Genomic DNA, 20,210 nt, shown 5'->3' with positions numbered 1-20,210 from the left:
CTGGATCATCATAACATTGAGGTTGAAGCTTAATTAATACCCAGTTATTGTGTATTTTTGTGTTTCTGATTGTTCTTCATATTTGGGATATTCAAAAGGTTTGCTTCCTGGAGTGAAGAGGTTGTGCTGTGAGGAATAGTAAAGCAGTTTGGGCAGTATACTTCCTGAAGTTTAGAATAACATGAACTTATTGTAAGCTTCCAACGGAGCTTGTCAAAGTCAATGCTGAAATAATTTCTTCCCCCTTGTGGGGTAATCAAAATGTAGGATCCATAGTTATTGAGCAAGTGATCACCTATTTAATATGAAATGAGGAAGAATTTCTGTTCTGGCTAGTGCATCTATGAAATTTTGTACTCGAGACTTTGTGGAAGGTGAGTCATTAAATTGTTTTAAAACTAAGTTGGGTAAATTTTTGAAATGAATGGGAGTTGCAGGTTATGAGAAACAGGCAGGAGAGTGGAGATGAGGCCATGATCAGATCAGCAACATCTTAATGAGTCCAGAGCAGGCTCAAGGGACATTACAGCCTGCAATTCCTTCTATTTATGTTCCTAAATTTCAGATTGGCCCTGACCTTGTAATTCTAGCAATCACTAAAATGTTTATAATCCTAGATTAGGACATGGTCTCCATCGGTCATCAATGTTTGCATCTTAACCTAATGTTACTTAATTTTATTTTTCTGGTGTGACTTAATAACCATGTAATGTTTCAAATTTCACAGTTCTAGAACCGTGGGCACCTTCCATTCAGCATTTTTTGAACTCCTTTGTTGAATCATCAACAGTCACAAATGTACTGCTGTGGCAATAAGATTGGAGAGCCATGGTTTTTAACCACTATTTGTGTCTAAAATTCAGTTTTTAGTGTATCTCCCAGACAGATGAAATCATTGGTAATTATTCTAAATTTCAAAGTGTAAATTCAATAGTGGACTGTGTCGTGATTATTTCAAAGAATAACGTTTTACATAGTTTTTGATGAACATGTTATCTGAGCTCTTTCACTAAAATTGAGGATATTAATTTTGTTATTCCTTTGCAGAAATTGGAGTTTACTGTATCAGATGTTTCTAGTCCTACTGAAGCACTTTCAAAAATGGAACTCTCTGCTGAAGAACTGAACAAGTGGCTAGAAAAGCTTATTATCGAAGACCGGGCTAGCAATGAGCAAATCTTTGACTGGGTAGAAGTAGGTTGAACTATTGAACTGTAAGATTAAACCATTCTGTGTTATTTTCTTAAATTGGTCATATCTCTCGATTTACAAGGGTAATTGCTTTCTGACAAAACTATTAAAATAACAACATCTCCCTGAGAAATGATGTTCTTGTGTCTTGTTACCTTTATTGATATGTAATAGTTAACATTTGTAGGATCAGTAGTGTCACATTGTTTGGTCTTCCCAAATCATTGGTAAATATTTAAATACCAACAACTAAGAGGGCACTTCCTTATGCATCATATTAAAAGTTAACGTGATCATCGAACATGCATTTAACACACTTGCCTTCATTGCTCAGAACTTTGAGTTTAGAAGTTGGGACATTATGATGAGGTTATACAGGACATTGGTGAGGTCTCTTTATGCAGTTCTACCAGGATGTTGGGGGGAATGGAGGATTTGAGTTATAAAATTAGGCTGGGACCTTTTTCACAGAAGTGTAGGAGATTGAGGGGAGGTTTATAAAATCATGAAGGGCATAGATTAGGTGAATAGTAAGGGTATTTTTCCCTAGAGTGGGGGAGTTCAAAACCAGGGGGCATATTTTTAAGGTGAGAGGTGAAAGTTTTAAAAAGAACATCAGGGGCAACTTTTTGACACAGTGGTTCATATGTGGAATGAATTGCCAGAGGAAGTGGTGGATGTGGGTACAGTTAATCATTTCAAAGATGTTTGGATAAGGACATAAGTATCATGTTCACGAGGGCAGGCTGGTAGTCATAGTCTGTATGGATTTCAGGAAGGCCTCTGATAAGGTTCCACATGTAGGCTGCTCTGGGAGGTTAGATTTTCTCAGATTCTGATGATTAAACATAGTGTTCACCACAAATAATCAATCAGTTGAAGAATAATTGTGATGTGACAAATTTTCATTAATTCCTGACCAGAGTTCACAAACTTGTATAGTAAGACCCTTGAATAATTAGTCAAGAACAAAGTACAGATATCTACAGTATAAAGCGCATTCACATTTCATAGTAAAAATAATTGAAAATATTTTCAATTCTAGTTCAGATCCATTCATTGCCATGTGACTTTGGAGTAAATTCTAATAACCTTTTTAACTTTTTGTTTAATAAATACTTATATCTGTTAACCTCATTGTGGTCTGAGCTATTTAAATTATAAATGATTTGTAAAGGTGTCAATGGTAGCATTTCTGGACTCGAACCCTTTCTAGAGTCTTGAGCACAATACCTAGACTGACACTTAAGTGCTGTACTCAGGGAAACAATATGTTTGGTATTTATTTTAAATTAAAGCCCATCTCCTTCCTGAGATCGGCAAAAGGATGCCCTGACACAATTCCAGAGAAGTGCAAACTGGTTGCTGTGTTTCCAACATTACAAGTGACTACACTTCTAAACTATTGGCTACAAAATGACTTGGGATGTTTTAATGTTATGAGAGATGCAATTCCCTTCATGGAAAGGTATAATGCAGGAACAAGTCCTTGTTTTTTTTTCCTCCTCAAGCCACAGTAGTCTCTTCCAAATATTTGATTTTTTTTTAAAACAACTATCTAATTCTCTTTTTAAGGTATTTTAAAATCTACTTCAGCAAGGTTTGTGACAGGATTCCATAAACTAACCGTCTGCTTACTGAAATTGTTCTAGTTTATCCATTAACTATTAATTTTGCACCTTATCATTACCACCTCATTAAACAACAAAAAGAGAAACCACCTTGAGTGGTAACATGTCAAACTAAGCAAACTGAACACTGACAAAAACCCTTAAAATTGAACTTCTCGATACCGCAGTTCCCTGTCCTCTTTTCTCTTGAGTGCTTTATATTGAGTAAGGCTCTTGATGTCAAATTCTAAAGATATTTATTTTCTCTCTTTAGGCTAATTTAGATGAATCACAGGTTGGGTCATCTACATTCCTTCGTGCTTTAATGACAACAGTATGTAGATCAGCTATTACAGGTAAAATTAGCAGTCTCTTGCACTCTCTTCTTTCCAATGTATAATGTCTTTCATTTTTCATTTGGTGAATTACATAACAGTTACCCACAATGTTATAGCTCATGGGGTCTGATTTTAAAAATCCAAATATAAACCATTAGAAAAATGATTTGATGTTTTGATTGACCTCCAATGCCCCAGTGACACATAATTAAGTATTTTAGGAAATGTGAATACAAATCTATAGGCCCATGTTCATCATGTTTGAATGCCAGATGAGCATTGTTACTGTTTGCCATAATAATTGTGGAACCATGCAAAATTTCACTGAGGACAGTTGATAAGAGTGGTTAGTAACTGTATGGAGACTTGAGTAACAGGTTCTATAAATTTGTCCCTTTATCATATATCTCATTGAATACAAGTCCATAACTAAGCTATCATGGGTCATAAAATGCTTGATACCTTTCTAAAAGTTGAGCAAAATTTTCATTGAGCGTGAGAAATATATTGTAATTACTCTAAGGATTTGTTTTGACTAATCTTGTGACATCATAGGTAAGGTAGAGATGCAAGTAGTAACTGATATAGGTGTACCCATTATACTCCAATGAAGTGACCTAGTCAGTGAATTTGAGAGACCGTTTTTAGTGTGGGAGGAGCAAAGGTCTCCGTAATAGACTATTAATTTCATCAAAGCCATTTTGCGTAGCTGTTCCATTCCTCCAGTACAAAGAGAATTTAAGGGTGATATTTTAGCTGTTAATGTAAGTAGGCTGACTATGTCCCAGTAATAAGTCACTTTTCACTTTCATTGTGATCAGACATTGTCTTTTCTGTATAAGTGCTGTCTACTGTATGGAGTGTGGCAATGAAGGGAACTGTAAATAGTAATTTGCTTTGGTGTCTCTGCACATACAACCCAATGGAAGGTTGCTGAATGGAATGGAAAACACATTGGATGAATGTAGAAATTTTGATTTTTTTTTTAGAAGTACAATATTAATATGTTGCTAGTTGCTTTTTAAGTGTCTGTATTTGTTGATTAAAACAAACTTTGCTGGTATTATCCACATTGTCTCCCCTAGTGTGTGAATGATCTTTGGGCTTCTGCATCCTCTGATTTTTTGAAGAGCAAGTCCATATTGTCAGTAGTAATTATACATTTTGGATCTGCAAGCAACTGATGCATAGCAGCTGTTTGTGTTCATCTGAAAATTTATCTCTGTAACATCGCATAAAAATAGTGGATTATAAATGGTCCTCTGGGGCAAAACAAAATGGAACACGGTTGCTGCATGTGTAGGGAAATAGTGAATCCTTTCTACATAGGATGAAGTTTCTCAGCTTGATCTGTTTGCCATCCAAAGAAATCCTGGCTGATCCTCTACATTTGCTTCATACCCTTCCTAATTATCTAATCAAAATCTATCAGCCTCTTTCCTAAAAACATAATTGACCAAACACTGAAACCTTGTGAGGAAGTCAATACCACATTGTCTCCTGATTCACTATGAAATGATCCATCTCTGCGGATGGATAAAAATGGCTTTCCTCATTTTTAACAAGTCATCTGTTAATTTAATGTAAAATTAATTACAGTCTTATTGCTTTATGTCCACTAGCAAACCTGCATTTGTGATGTGCATTTAAAGTGTTGTGCTGCTCCCTCTGAAACTGGATGCCTTAAATATTTGAAGTCAGATGGCACCAGGTTATAGTCCAAAAGGTTTATTTGAAATCGCAAGCATTCAGGTGAAGTCTGAAATCTGTAGTTTTTTCGGGATCTTCTCTGCTTTCTTGCATCTCTGTGGAGTCTTGATGTCTGTGGTCAGTATGCATGATCTTCTTGGAGATCCTCTCCACTTTGATTGTAGCCAAAGGGCAATGCTCCGATAGCTTGTGATTTCAAATAGACCTATTGTACTATAACCTGGCGTCATCTGACTTCTGATCTTGTCCACCCCAGTCCAAACCAAGCACCTCCACATTGATAAATATTTAAAATACTGTGGCTGATAAAATAAGAAACTTTGGAATTTACAAAAAGGTGTATTATGTAGGATTGCTGTGAAACAAACAGTTTACAAATGCCAATGCATATAATGTATATGAAGTGTGCTATGTACTGAGTCACTTTTGTAAAAATCAAGTATCCATAGATGTTATTACTTCATCTAGGGCAATGGTATTAAAGATGTTTTTGATACTTTATGCACTTTTGTGTTCTTTTCCAATATTGCATTGTTACCTATAGGGGAAGGAGCTCCAAGTCGAGTGGATGCAAATGTTATACAACAGAGATTGCGATTATTACTGAAGTACCTTAACTCCGATACAGAAAGAGAATTACAAGCACTTTATGCACTACAAGCATTAATAGTAAAACTTGATCAACCCCCTAGTAAGTAATGTACAAGTTTCTTAACTTTTGGTGCAATTTAATCTGAATTCTGAGTTATACTGAAACGTATCTCCTGTCTCCCTTTTCTTCTCTTTATCCCTTACCCCCAACAACCTTTTAATTCAGTAATTTTCATTCTGTCATGGGATGTGGATGTTGCTGGCTAGGTCAACATTTATTGTTCATCCTCATTGCTCAGAGGGCAATTAAGATTACTGTGGACTTGGAGTGTAGTCCAGACCAAATAAGGATAGCACATTAGTTTTTTTTTAACAATTGACACAGGTTACACAGTCACTATTAGACTAGCTATTCATTCCAGACTTTTATCAATAAATTCAAATTTCACCATCCGTCATGCTAGGATTCAAACCCTTATCTCTGGAATATTAGTTTAGGAGTTTGGGCTACACGTCCAATGGCATTACCACTGGCGTACTGCCTCTTCAACAAACAGAAAGGTGAAGATTTATGTTACCAGACCTTTTAAGTATTTACAGATCAGCTCCTGAACTTTCAGTTTTTTTTTAGAAAGTGGCCTAATTCTGCACATGCGATACTTTTAAAACATTGACTTGCCAGCACAACGTTCCTTTAAACTTAATGGTTTACAATGAGTATCAAAGGAACTTCCCTGGTTTAGTGAATGGAGATACAATATTATGTGGTACCGAGCCACTTGAACCATGAGACCCTCATTGACTTTACAGATGGGATCAAGTGAATCCCTAGAAGAGTGTAAGGGCAGTAGGAGTAAGCTTAAGAGGGATATCAGGAGGACTAAAAGAGTACATGAAATAGCTTTGGCATGTAGGGTTAAGGAGAATCCAGAGAGATTCTACAGATAGATTAAGGACAAAAGAGTAACTAGGGAGAGAAAAGAGCCCCTTAAACATCAAGATGCTGCTTGTGTGTAACTACAGGAGACGGATGAGATACTAAGCAAATATTTCACATCAGTATTAACTGTGGAGAAGGACATGAAAGCTAAGGAACAGAGGGAAATAAATAGTGATGTCTTGAAAAGTGTCTATTTCAGAGGAGGAGGTGTTGAAGGTCTTAGAATGCTTAAAGATAGATAAATCCCTGGGACCGGATCAGGTGTTTCCCAGAACTTTGTGGGAAGCTAGGAAAGTGATTGCTGCTTTGCTGAGATATTTGTGTTACAACACCCATGGGTGAGATGCCAGAAGTTGGAGGGTGCCTAATATGCCATTATTTAAGAAAGGTGGTAGGGGAAAACCAGGAACTATTAACCAGTGCGCCTGATGTCAATGGTCGCCAAGTTGTTGGAGGGGATTCTGAGGGACAGGATTGACATGCATTTGGAAAGGCAAGGACTGATTAGAGGTAGTCAACATGGCTTTGAGTTTGGGAAATTGTCTCTCTACTTGATTGAGTTTTTTGAAGAGGTATCAAAGAAGATTGATGAAAGCAGAGTGGTAAACGTTGTCTATATGGACTTCAGCAATGCTCCGTGTGGTGGACTGGTTAGTAAGGTTAAATCACATGGATTACAGGGGGAGCTAGCTAATTGGATACAAAATTAGCTTGAAGGTAGGAAACAGAGGATATTGGTAGAGGATTGTTTTTTGGACTAGAGGCCTGTGACCAGTGGCGCGGATTTGGATGTGAATATAGGATGGTTAGTAAATTTGCAGATTACACCAAAATTAGTAATTTGGTGGACAGTGAAGAAGGTTACCTGAGAGTACAACCATGATCTTGATCAGATAGCTCAAGGAGTGGCAGATGAAGTTTAATTTTGATAAATGTGAGGTGTTGTATTTTGGTAAGGCATTCCAGGACAGGATTTATTTAATTAATGATAGGGCCCTGGGGACTGTTATGGAATGAACAGGCCAAGGGGTATAGGTGCATAGTTCCCTGAAAGTGGAGTCACAGATAGACAGGATGGTGAAGAAAGCATTTGGCATGCTTGCCTTCCTTAGTCAGCGCACTGAACAGGACAGTGGGGCTGCTTTTAGAAGACTGTTCAATTCTGGTCTCACTGCTATAGAATAAATGTTGTAAAACTTGAAAGGGTTCAGAAAAGATTTTCAAGGATGTTGCTAGGATTGGAGATTTGTGCTAAAGGGAGAGGCTGAATAGGCTGAGGCTTTTCCCTTGGAGCATTGGAGGCTAGGGGTGACCTTGTAGAGGTTAATAAAATCATGAAGGACATTGATAGGATGAATAGCCAAGGTCTGAATACCCAATGTAGGGGAGTCCAAAACTGGAGGGCATGGGTTTAATGTGAGAGGGGAAAGATTTAATGAGGACTTAAGGGTCAGTTTTTTCATGCAGGTGGTGGTGCATGTATGGAACGAGCTGCCAGATTAAGTGGTGGAGATGGTTACAATTACACCAATTAAAAGGCATCTGGATGCTTACATGAATAGGCAGGGTTTATAGGGACATAAGTAAAATGCAGACATGGTGCTATGTCAGTTTAAGACATATGGTTGGCACGGATGAGTTGGACAAAAGGGTCTGTTTCCATGCTGTTAACCTCTACAACTCTGTGGTCTTGACCCAAGGTGGTGGTCACATGCTGCATATTGGGTTAGAGTGGGATTGTATGGTGGGGAATTGGCTACAATCCCCATCCTGATTTCAATGCAGTTACTCCTACCACAGAGAAGGGAGATAATTTCAGGTTGAACTGACTAAAGCACATCCAGTATGTTGGATCATAAAAATTTGAATTGGTTAACTACTTTATGCAAAACTCTTGTGTCTTTGATGGAAATGCACAAGCAGGCCACTCAACCCAACGAATCCATGCTCGAATGCACTTTCTGCACAAACAGTGATCCCACCTATACATGGCCATGTTGATCCTATTTTTTAATCTTCCTTTTCCTTAATTGCCTCTCTTAACCTATTAAAACTTGTCCTGGGCATTGGTTCAATCATTAATTTGTCAAATATTCCAGACTTGCAGTCATTTGCATTTTACTTAAAATGTTCTTGGTTTCTGTATTAAGATTGTTATATTGAATCTTGTATCTATGTCCATTTTCTATCTGCTCTGTCCCCTACTTTCATGATTTTAAACAGGTTTTGTCCCTTAATATGGACAGATAACTGTTTACCTGGTGTTACAAAATACTAACAGTGTGTGTTCCTTCTCTATCTTCTCCCCCACCCCCATATAGACTTGTTAAGAATGTTCTTTGACACTTTGTATGATGAGGATGTTATATCTGAAGATGCATTCTACAAATGGGAAAGTAGCAAAGACCCAGCAGAGCAAAACGGCAAAGGGGTAGCGCTAAAATCTGTCACGGCTTTTTTTACATGGCTAAGAGAAGCTGAGGAAGAGTCAGAAGATAACTAAAACAAAACATGTCTTCGCCAATCAAAGTGCAAAAAGGCCAATCATCGCAACAAATATGCACAGATATACAGTCAGCGATCATGATGAAAATTATGGTACACGCACGTAAAGAAAATCCGCGGTGATGTTAAAGAACCATGGGTGGGAGCACTAAAAAAATGTATTATTTATAGAAAATATTTTTGTTTTAAATTTTAAGCTTTTTTGTTATTTTTAAAAGGACAGATGGTTCCACTTTTCTGTGCAGCAAAAAAATAAAAAAAATTGAACACTTTAATTTATTTTTAGAACTGCAACAGTTATGTAATTTGAGTTTGCAGTTACTGTAAACAGAATGTAACATAGAGAAAAGCAACCCAAACTCGTGCCCACAAGGCCATTTTAAACAAATATAGGGCATCAAAATTTAGTATATGGGCAGAGGTTAACAATGATGGCTGAAAGTAGTAATATGTACCAGTAATTCTTCCTGCCTGCTTCAGCTTGCTCCAGAAATGTACATAACATTCAACTGGAAGATGATGCTCCCCGAATTTCCAAGCCGTACATTATGAACTGCAGAACATGGAGAACTTGTACAAAAAAATTCAACTTGAGGAAGTGCTTGTAATACTTTCAAACTATAGAGCTACTCAAAAGCTTGTAAATACATAAAGAGAAATATTTAAAAAAAAGATGACTCGTTACTATCTTTTCACTTTCAAAACTAAATAAAAACAGACCGTGCAAGTTGAAAAAAATAAATACAAACTACTGTTTATTTGAGAATTCATGATCACAAGACTGGTTCTACGTAAGTTTGCAAACTAGTTTGACTTTTTTTTGTACTTTGTTACCTCATTGTATTATATGATGCAGGGCAGTGGATGCAATGCCCATTCTTGTGACAAGTTGTATCAAATGGCTGGCTGACACTAGTCAATTATTGAGATGTGGCAGAAGGTTTTTTTGAAAAAATACTGCACAAATGAAGATCCTTTCTCCTTACAAACTTTCAACCATTGGTTTGAGATGCCTGTCAGAGCTGTCGTTGTGAAAGAAAAGGTCAGAATATTTGAAATAAAGAGTTACGTTTTCCAAACACACATGCAACCTTTCACACCAGCTGCTTCCATTGATGCTAGTTGCAGCAAACCGAAAATATTATCGTGTGAAACAGCACTTTTCCGAAAGTTATGTGGTTTATCTCATGAGTTGCTTGTTTGATTTAAACATGGTCTCAAAGATTAATACTACATTTTATTTGTACCAGTTTGTGCATTTTTTTTTGAGAATTGGTTTTGGAAGCTTAGCATAATATGGATCAGCTAGTGATTTTAAAACTTGCTTCATTGGCAAGATGGCTTTTGGAATGCTTATGAAGATAATGTTCCAGACTGTGAGATGCCATTAAATAACTGCATAACTTGAATTAAATCAATTCTAGGCTGGTAATATATAATGGATTGGAATTTTTTTTCTGTGCTTTCAATATCCATACATATCTATTCTGAATTAGAGAGGTCTCACTTAATTCCCCCATTGTGTAATTAGATGGGCTCACTAACACTAAAACCTTGGTTTAATAGGCATGAGTGTCAATGCTGATTTTATGTCAGTAACAAGATGACATCAGCCTCAGTTGCTGTCTGTATACATCATAGATTGAAATGTGTGCACATCCAAAAAGCTGGATTGGATCCAAAACCTGAATTATTCTAAAGATATGACCTGAAGAAGTGGTAAACATCAATGTAAGGATATAAACAACATTCACTGTATTAATATGGAGACAACTCGTGTCTGTCAGTCACCTTGGGTACAGATTTGAAATACAAAAACAATAGATAAGAGAATTGAATTTGCATTCTTATGATGTTTCAAGACCCTAAAATTTGGATTCAGGAAGAGCATTACAGAATGGTGACTGTCTCATTGGTGCAAGACTTATGTTTATGCACTAAATTATTCTATTATATGGATTTTGCTAGGTATTGGTTAGGCCCAAGTGCACATTAATAAAAATCCAACTATGGTTCTGTGTCAAAACTTGACCTTTACAAATGCTAAGCTGCTGTGTTGGGTTTGCTTTGTTAAATATGTACTTTGATGAAATTACCCTGCTCCAAATTCTTAATAACCACCCCAGATCCTGGAATGTCAAAGCTCTGTGAATATCTATTTTACTAGTACATCACTTTTGAGCGGCTTATTTCCACGTAGTTGTGCATGGGATACCTCTTTCAAATCAAGAAAAAAAGTAATTGTGCATTTTGTAATTTGTCATATCAAATAATTAAAAATGGAAGGTAATTGGCCTTGATAAAAATCCTTTTAAGTTTAAAGAGCTGAGAAATTCTGCTGAATGCATGAATAGTGCTTTATGAATGTTACAACTGTATAAAACAGATTTGTATTCAATTATCTCCAGTATCTTTTTCAGTCAATTGTAATCTTTTACCATTATAAAGTTGTAATTGAGCGACTCACCAATGTGATGTACTTGTGTTCTCTAATTGGACTGCAGTTTTACAGTTTGAGAACAACTGGGCACAGGTAACTAAACTGTCTCAACCAAAGATTACATAACTGCTGAGAAAAAAATTGTGTTAAAACAAAATTGCATTCCTTTGCATAATGTTCGGTAGAGCTCGAACTGTAAGTTGAAGCATTGTAGAAAAATATTAATATTTGGATTTAATCTAACAGCAGTCAGCTCAGAGGGAGTTCACCTATAGTAACTTAAGGCCAGGATAGTTATTGTATCATTCAAGTAGTCAGAAGCTTATCAGTTAATAAAGGATTTACTACAGATTTTAGTAAGACCATGCTTAATAAGAAGTTTGAAATGAAGCATTACAAAGATCATGATAATGTAGTCAATCAGCATAGAAGCCTAATGGCATTTGACATTTGATTTTTAAAAAATTCATTCTTACATGGGATGTGTGTGTCACTGTCAAGGCCAGCGTTTGTTGCTCATTCCTTATCATCCTTGAGCTGTTGCCCTTTGCAGTGGTCTGGACAGCCAATTAAGAGTAAACAACATTTCTGGGGTCTGCCGTCACATATAGGCTAGACCAGGTAAGGACAGCACGTTTCTTTGCCTGAAGGACATGTATAACAGTTGACATGGTTGTCATTAGGCTAGTTTTTAATTCCAGATTTTATGCATTCAGATTTCTCAATTTGCCATGGTGAGATTCATCCCAGAACATTAGCTTGGGACTCTGGATTAGTAGTGCTGTGTAATTAGCATGACACGACCACCTCCTTTAAATTGGATGGACAACGGGCTTTTGCTGAACCAACATGTTTTCTTCGTCAAAACATTAAGGAAGCTTTGATGCTGGGAGTAACCATCATTATTGTTGTGCAGTAATATTTCTTTAACTTTTATCTATGAAGAAGATAACAAAAATGTTGCTCACTGAATTGCCTGAGTCCCAGAACACAATCAAGTACAACTATGCAAAAAATTAGGCTATCTACCTTATGCCAAATGCTAACAGAAATTATTATTATTGAATTCTGTTCTTCTTCTTGTCATTCCATCATGAAATTGTTATTTGACAGCGTAAATTTCATGAAATTATTTTTAACTTCATATTTGTCACCAGTTTTATTCACACACAGTTTTATAAAAACAAAATGACCAAATCTAAATCAGTATTGCAGGTTGAAAGCTCTTTCTCACAGGCAGAACTTTAAATGTTTGTAGCATCATTCAAACTTGTCACATTTAGGAATTTTGTTTGAGGGGCATCACCTTATAGGTGTGATTTTATTTTCTTCCTTCCTCTGTTGGCGTTCTGTACTTTGGTGAAACCATGAAACAGCCTCAATAGTAGGACTCAATGCTACGGACATTCATTTATCCCTTAATTCTCTTTCATCTTTTATTTTTGTTTGATGTTTCTTGGATGATCTGCTGAATTTGAGATCTCTAGCCTTGGTGTAGACCATCAAGTTCATGTATCTGCAATGCCCATTCCTAAACTTGCCATTGTTACTTATGTATTGACTAGTGCTGTTGAAATCAGTGCTATCACCTTTAATTTGGAAATGGTTTAGAAAATGTTATTCTTTTTTCTGACATTGGAGGAATAAAGCTCACGCTGAAGGGTTAATATCAGTGATGTTAGCCAATTAACTGTGTGGTAACACAAGCAACTAATTGTTCAGAAGACATAATGATCATGCTCCAATGCTTTGTGATGTTGTAGGTTATTGCATAACATTGTAACAATTCCCTCTGCTCTCTCAGTACAGTTTCAAATTTGAAGTGTGACTCAAGCTAAAAGCAAATTATCAATTTTGAGGTTGCATATCCAGTTTTTACAAAGTGAACGTCATTATTTGTCACTTAGCTATCTGTATCTTGACATCCTTTGAAGTTATTCATGCAAAATTGAGTTATTGAAGATATTTTCCTACAATATATTTTGAATATTCTGTATTGCACTTCATTCATATAATATTTTATCCATAACTTTATTGTCATAAGATTAATTGTTTGGCTTTGTGAATAATAATAGCCACAACCTGGTATGTATTTAATGTATTTACAGATTGGTCATCCTGAGGATTAATGTTGCACTCTGTTTTTTTGACTTCTTTTCATAACTAATTTCTGCCTGCATGATCATGAATTCTGGTTTTTAATTACTATGGAAGAAATGTACCACACAGAGTCAGAACTTTTTATCATTTAATGAATTTTAATCTTTCTTGTAATCTGATTTATTGTAATATATGTTTTTGTAGTTTATGATCAGAAGTAATTTATTACTGCAGCTGTTGCATCAGTTAAATGTTTTTTATATGTTGGCCTGAGGAATCTGGCAATGGTTTTTCCCTCTCTTTATCTTTTCTAGTCCTCTATCCACTGTTACTGATTGACAGAATTTGATATGGTTTCTAAATTAATCCAAACCCTGGGAATCTACTGCCTTGAAGTTGCAGGACTTTAATCGTGTCGCACGGCTTTAGTCCTGTTGTGTAATTTGAGTGAGGAAAAGAGCAATCATAATGAAGGGTTTTTTTTCCAAAAATGAATTCTTTCTTAACATTTGTACCAGTATTAATCACAAAATTAACAGTTCCCTTAATTCAATCGATAAATATAAACGTGAGCAATTGGTTGACAGTTTAACTCTTTGTTTTTGATTATTAGCACTGCCTTTTACAGACGTTCAAGACATGAAATGTTTTAGCCTTATTGAAGTCCAATGTCATATCTTTTCATTTTGCTTTCCAAAGTAACCTAAACCCTGGAAAATTAATTGCCTTTAAAACACCTTAATGAAAATAACTGAAGTACTAAAATATGTTAGGACATTTGGCCAAAGGTTTCTGGTGACAGACTTCTTTTGCTTGCTATATTGTAGGCAAGTGTGTAAAAGCTTATTATGCCTAATGTTCATAAACTTTATATGGTAAGGGCAACTTATGGGAAATGCATTTATCAGAATGGAGACCTACTGTAAATGGTGAAGATGTTTATATTGACACGAAAGACATGAAAAGGATCTTTGTGCAAATGCTGGATGGAGTGAAAAAATTGATACCCAATGAAACTGTAGATCAGTAAATGGTAAGTTGTACACTGTCACAGTACTAACAACTATGCCACTCCTCCACATACCCACTTCTAAAAGTAAGGAACCAGACTTTACTGAAAACCTGAAGGAACCTGATTGATACATATTGTTGTTAATACATCAAAATAACTTGCAGTAAGGAGGAAATACCCACCGAATTAGAAATAGTATTTGATATTTAACATTCCATTCAGTCTGATAAAGATGTTTCATTTGCACCTTAATTGCCTGTTAATCTTCCACAAAATTAAGCCTGGGGTAAGTACGCTTTAAATGATGTGATATTAGTTGTGACTGCTAATGTGGAAAATGAACAATGTCAAGTGTGGTGTCTTACTCGAATAGGATCTGTTTTTTAATCTCATCTTTAAGAATCTCCTCTGTCCAATCTATATGGTTTGACATTGACTTCACACAACTGTTTCCCTCCTATCCAATGCTTCCTTTGATTATTTATCATGGTTAAGGAGATAACACTGTTTTGCCCTATTGTTTACTCAAGCCCCTGATGACAGAATCCGGTTTACTTTGGTCTTTGTCCCATCTCAGCTCTAGTACTTCCAATACTGTTCACTGGATAGCGATCCAGACTTATTGTCCCTGCCTGTTTGATTTATACCACGTACAATTGAAATACTCAATTTGTTTGAAAATGTAATTTGAAATGTTGTGAGACAGGCTGTTCTGCGTCCCTCATCAACCTTGTGCTATAGAAAATCATTGTGCCCATTCAGTAAAAGGTTCACGCTATCCAAACAGCGTCCATAATTCGTCAATTGCATTATAACAATTTCTGTTAATGAAATGCACGTTACACCAGAAGTACCTGTATAACCAAACATCAATCATGGGGAAAGATAGTATGTGTGTAACTTCGACAGTAAATATAAGTGTAGACTAGCTTATGTTAATGATTATTCCCCTCAGATTACCAAACAGGGATTTTTCTCAGAATTACTGATACAATTACCAGTTTTTGAAACAGTTCGTTTCTTGACTGAGTTCCGAGAACTCCAGATGAAAGATTCTGGTCTGAGAACTGGAAGCAATCTATGCCCCACTCCATTGGCCATGTGCCAACCACTTACCGTTACGGGTAAATTTAATTCTTTGATCTGAAACAGAACTTGGAACAGTGAAGCAGCCTGTCTCAGTATGTCTTGAAGTCGATACTTGTGAAGCTTGGAGAGCACAACAGGTCAGACAGCATTCGAGGAGCGGGAAAGTCAATATTTCGGCCCGAAAAGTTGACTTTGCTGCTCTTGTTGTGCTCTTCCAGCTTCACATCTATTGACTCTGACTTCCAGCATCTGCAGTCCTCAGTGTCTCCTTGCTGTGAAGTTTGTGTGTGGGGGAGGAGGGGGACGTGTGGGTGGAGGAATAGGAGATTTGGTGAGGTAGATCTGATTAAAATGTAACTGAACAGTTAACCACGGTAAACTCGCTGTTGCAGGGCAGGAACCAATGTTTTGATTCCGTACGATGGATCAGTGATTTGGGGTTGTGCTATATATTGGCAGAGCCCAATTCGTTTGACAGCCAAAGAATGTCTCCTTAGTGGGAGAAAAATACAGTTCCAGGAGCATCGAATTAAAAATGTTAAATCAACACAGACTATATTTTTGGGGGAAAAAATGAATGAATGACCTGCAGATGCTGGAAATCATAAACATTGCTGGGAAAATCAGGTCTCACAGCATCTTTGGAGAAAATCAGAGTTAACATTTTGGGTCCACTGAAGAAAGGTCACTGAATCCAAAATGTTTACTGATTTCTCCACAGATGCTCCCAGATCTGCTTTATTTGAATGTAGTTTCCTATTTTGAAGAGTACTAGAAAAGCGCAGGGAAGTTAAGCTGGATAGATGTTTGAGACTTAACAGGATTGTTCTATTTATTTATGGGGTGTGTGGTCTGGCTTGATCAACATTTATTGCCAACCTCCACCCCCATTGCAGGTTTGACATCACTTGTAGGCCAGACCAGACGTAAGAGCAGATTTCCTTCCCTGACACACAGTAGTTAACCAGGTAGGTTTTTATTGAAGTAAAATTTCTCCATCTGCGATGTTAGGAGTCAAACTCTTTGCCCAGACTCCTGGATTACTCGATCAGAAATCACCTGACATCAGGTTATAGACCAACAGGTTTATTTTAAGTAATAAGCTTTTGGAGCGCTGCTGTTTCATCAGGTCTAATGTTATTACCACCATGCCACTACCTCCTCAGGTGTATTATACAGTGAACATTCTCCCACTGCTGAAAGATTCTAAATTTGTTTACAAATGTGATGGAAAATCTGCTTCAGTTTTCACCAATATCACTTGTGATAATCTAGCTGGATTCTCACACGTAGTCTTTCCATTCATACTGCCAGTCCTGTGTGTTTTAGTCATATTCATCTGCTGTTTTATGGTGATCCAAGTAACAAATTATTTAAACAATGTCTTGGACTTAATGACAAATGTTCCACGATAAAATGATGAAGCAGGCTTGCTGTAACAGATACTGCAGTCAGAGTAAATGAAGCTCTGCTCTCCAACTGACTTAACCTTGAAAATATTGAATTAGTTAAGATTTTCTTTAGAAGATCCATTTTCCAACTCTGATGTTGCTCACTTTTAAAGTATTGGCCAAAGATACTGTGGAATGAATGATGACTGGGAAAATGCTAAAAGGCAATCAATATCCTTTACATTGTCTATTAGAAGAATAAAGCTCAGACATTTTACCTAAAGTACTGAAATTCCAGTAATACTACGTAGCTTTCTACATTCATTGTAATAGCCAAAATGTAGATACAAATATCCAGAATAAAAGGAATTTGAAAAGATATTTATCGCAACTACAATTGGATGATCAGATGTTCAACCAAACATTCTGTAATTATAGCTGCCAACCAAACATTCTGTAATTTGTCTCATTCACTGCTTGTTATTGACTTCTTCCTGACCAACGCGTGCACTGCACTTTGAGTGATCTGATATAGGACCCCTATCCAAACTCAATGGCCATCCATAAATTGCAAGAACAATCCATTTGATGTATGTTAGTGTCTTTTGTGTATGGGCTACATTTTATGAATCTAATGAATGTTAATACTACTTAAGTTTTAGCCTTGTGAGAAATGTGATCAGGACAAAAGAATCTGAGAATAACAATGTTTAATTTTGGTCACCAAGGCTGGAAAGGAGCTTGGGATGGAACCTGAGATTATGGAGGGGTGCATTGAAGGTTGGAATCAGAAGCAGTTAACTCAGCAAAGACTGCACACAGATATGATGAGTCAATTCAATCATGTGTCATTGAAAAGTATTTTAGGTTGAATTCAAGAAGGTCATAAAATCTGACAGCATTAGCAGGAAGCTGTTCTTATTGTTATTCTATCAGCTTTTTGAAAGAGCTTTCCTCACATTTGTAATTTTTGCAAATTCTTTTCAAAATTACTATTGCATCTGCTTCAATCTTCTAGGAAATGTGCTACATGTAATTCACTGTAAAATTATTTATCCCACCAATTCTTTGGTTACTGACTTTCCTGTCAATATGTATTCAAAAGTTGCCACTATTAAAACTTCCCTTAAACCTCTCTGGTCTAAGGGGAAGAATCCAAGATATTTCAATCTATCTTGAAATGGTGGCAATGCTATTTTCCAACTCTCACTTTCACGTGGGGAGGCATGGCTCAGTGGTTAGCACTGATGCCTTACAATGCCCTGGTTTGACTCTGGGAACTATCTGTGTGGAGTTTGCACATTCTCCGCATTTCTGCATGGATTAGTCATGCTAAATTGCCCATAGTGTTCAGGGATGTGTAAGTCGAGTGTAAATGTAGAGTAGTGGGGTAGGGAAATGGGTATGGGTGGGCTACTCTTTGGAGGATCGGTGTGGACTTGTTGGGCCAAATGGCCTGTTCCCACACTCTGGGGATGCGATGATTCAAGGACCGGAATGGGCAAAAAGCCAGCAATAGAATTTTGGATGAAATAAATTTTATATAAAGTACAGATCAGAAGGATGACCACATTGGCACAAACAGACTATCTACTTATGCTATTAAAGAAGGTTAAAATCACAATCAGTTTTTATTATGGTGGGTGTTAATTTTGTGACTTTAGATGAGAATCTTCAATGAAAGCAGATTGAATACTTGTGAAATGACTTCAGAACAGTAGTCAGAACAAAAGAGTTGAATATTTACATTTCCTAGATACATTTTTATTGGTTGACACTTTAAATTAGTTTTTGTTGTAAATTGACCTCTACGTTTTCAATGATTTTTATATCCTTCCACCAAATCTGGAATCAGGCATGTAACTTTTCTCCCAGGATTGCACAGTCCCGGAGGGACCTCTTCAACTTTGGACACGACCGATCCTATTATACAGAGGTTTCTTTTTCCACAACATTTAGCCTTGGTCTCTACCGCTGGGTCTACAATCATAAGCCCCTATTCCACATGCCCTTGACCTGACTGCAAAAATTATTCAACCACAGCTTATATCTTCATGGTTCAGCATAACCCCCACTTCCACGGTCAGCTTCAAGTCAAGGTATCATCGTGGTTCAATGATAGGTGCAGGAAGGCATCAGGTACACATAAATATTGAGATGTCAATCTCGTGAAGCACAGAGTTATGTATGGCAAAGACTGAAAGCAGCAAGTGATTGAGAGACCAAAATGATCCCACAATAGACACATTTAAATTCTGCAGTGCTGCCACAACCAACTATAAACCGAAGTGTTCGATTGAACAGCCCCTCATAGGAGGCTTCACAAATATTTTCATCCTTCATGTTGGAGGTTTGCAAATAAGTGTAAAAGATGAGGCATCTCATCCTCTTCATGAGTTCACTTGTGTTTTGGGTTCCAACCCCCAGGCCAATTTGATTTGCTGCATATGATATCTAAAAATGGCAGAAGTGCTGACAACTGCTCAAATGTTCAGCACCATTCACAATTTCTCAGAGACTAAAGCCGTTCATATCCAAATGCAGCAAGATTTGGGCGACATTCAAGCTTGGGCTGATTTGTGGCAGGTTAAATTTGTATCATAATCAAAGTCTGCTGAAATATGCTCATATTAGCATGATAATTATCCCTGAAGCTAATTAGAGTTAAATTTGTGGGTGAAATTTTTTGTTTCCCAAGTTTTGAACTTGGAGGCAGGAAGGACACTTAAGTGAGATGGTGGCACAACTAAACACTACCATCTCCATCTTTAGTTCTGGTTCAGGAGGCACATGGTCAACTTTCCTGCTTTCCCAAAAATTGAGACCCTAAGTCTCTAAATCATTGTGCTCTTACCCCTAAGTTTATGTTACTGATTATGGACCCCTCAAATCAAAGGGAATTGCAACTATTTCCCTCAGTTTCACATATTTCAGTCTGACCTCCCCCTCAACCTTCTCTTCCAAAGGAAATAACGCAAATCTAACCTACCTGGCCTCATCAATAATTTGAGGAGAAAGTGAGGGCTGCAGATGCTGGAGATCAGAGCTGAAAATGTGTTGCTGGAAAAGCACAGCAGGTCAGGCAGCATCCAAGGAACAGGTGAATCGATGTTTCGGGCATAAGCCCTTCTTCAGGAATGAGGAAAGTGTGTACAGCAGGCCGGACATAAAAGGTCGGGAGGAGGGACTTGGGGGAGGGGCGTTGGAAATGCGATAGGTGGAGGGAGGTCAAGGTGAGGGTGATAGGCCGGAGTGGGGTGGGGCCGGAGAGGTCAGGAAGAAGATTGAAGGTT

The 20,210-nt window shown here is 37.1% G+C and overlaps 1 protein-coding gene across 11 annotated transcripts in view; it reads left to right on the top strand.

Moving 5' to 3' along the window:
- The window catches only part of LOC122540194 (eukaryotic translation initiation factor 4 gamma 3-like), a 140,741-nt gene extending 129,809 nt beyond the window's left edge, over positions 1 to 10,932 (top strand). For all 11 annotated transcript variants that reach the window (XM_043675553.1, XM_043675557.1, XM_043675560.1 and 8 more), the window contains 4 exons: positions 1,048 to 1,194; positions 3,076 to 3,157; positions 5,394 to 5,540; positions 8,702 to 10,932. In XM_043675553.1, the coding sequence (XP_043531488.1) occupies positions 1,048 to 1,194; positions 3,076 to 3,157; positions 5,394 to 5,540; positions 8,702 to 8,883 (558 nt within the window). In that variant the 3' untranslated portion in view covers positions 8,884 to 10,932. The remainder of the gene's footprint in view (positions 1 to 1,047; positions 1,195 to 3,075; positions 3,158 to 5,393; positions 5,541 to 8,701) is intronic.
- The last annotated feature ends 9,278 nt before the right edge of the window (positions 10,933 to 20,210 follow it).

Source organism: Chiloscyllium plagiosum, chromosome 34, assembly GCF_004010195.1.
Source record: "Chiloscyllium plagiosum isolate BGI_BamShark_2017 chromosome 34, ASM401019v2, whole genome shotgun sequence".
In the NCBI taxonomy this organism is placed as follows: domain Eukaryota; kingdom Metazoa; phylum Chordata; class Chondrichthyes; order Orectolobiformes; family Hemiscylliidae; genus Chiloscyllium; species Chiloscyllium plagiosum.
The sequence above is the reverse complement of the archived record's forward strand: the minus strand, read 5'-3'. Positions and strand labels throughout refer to the sequence as shown.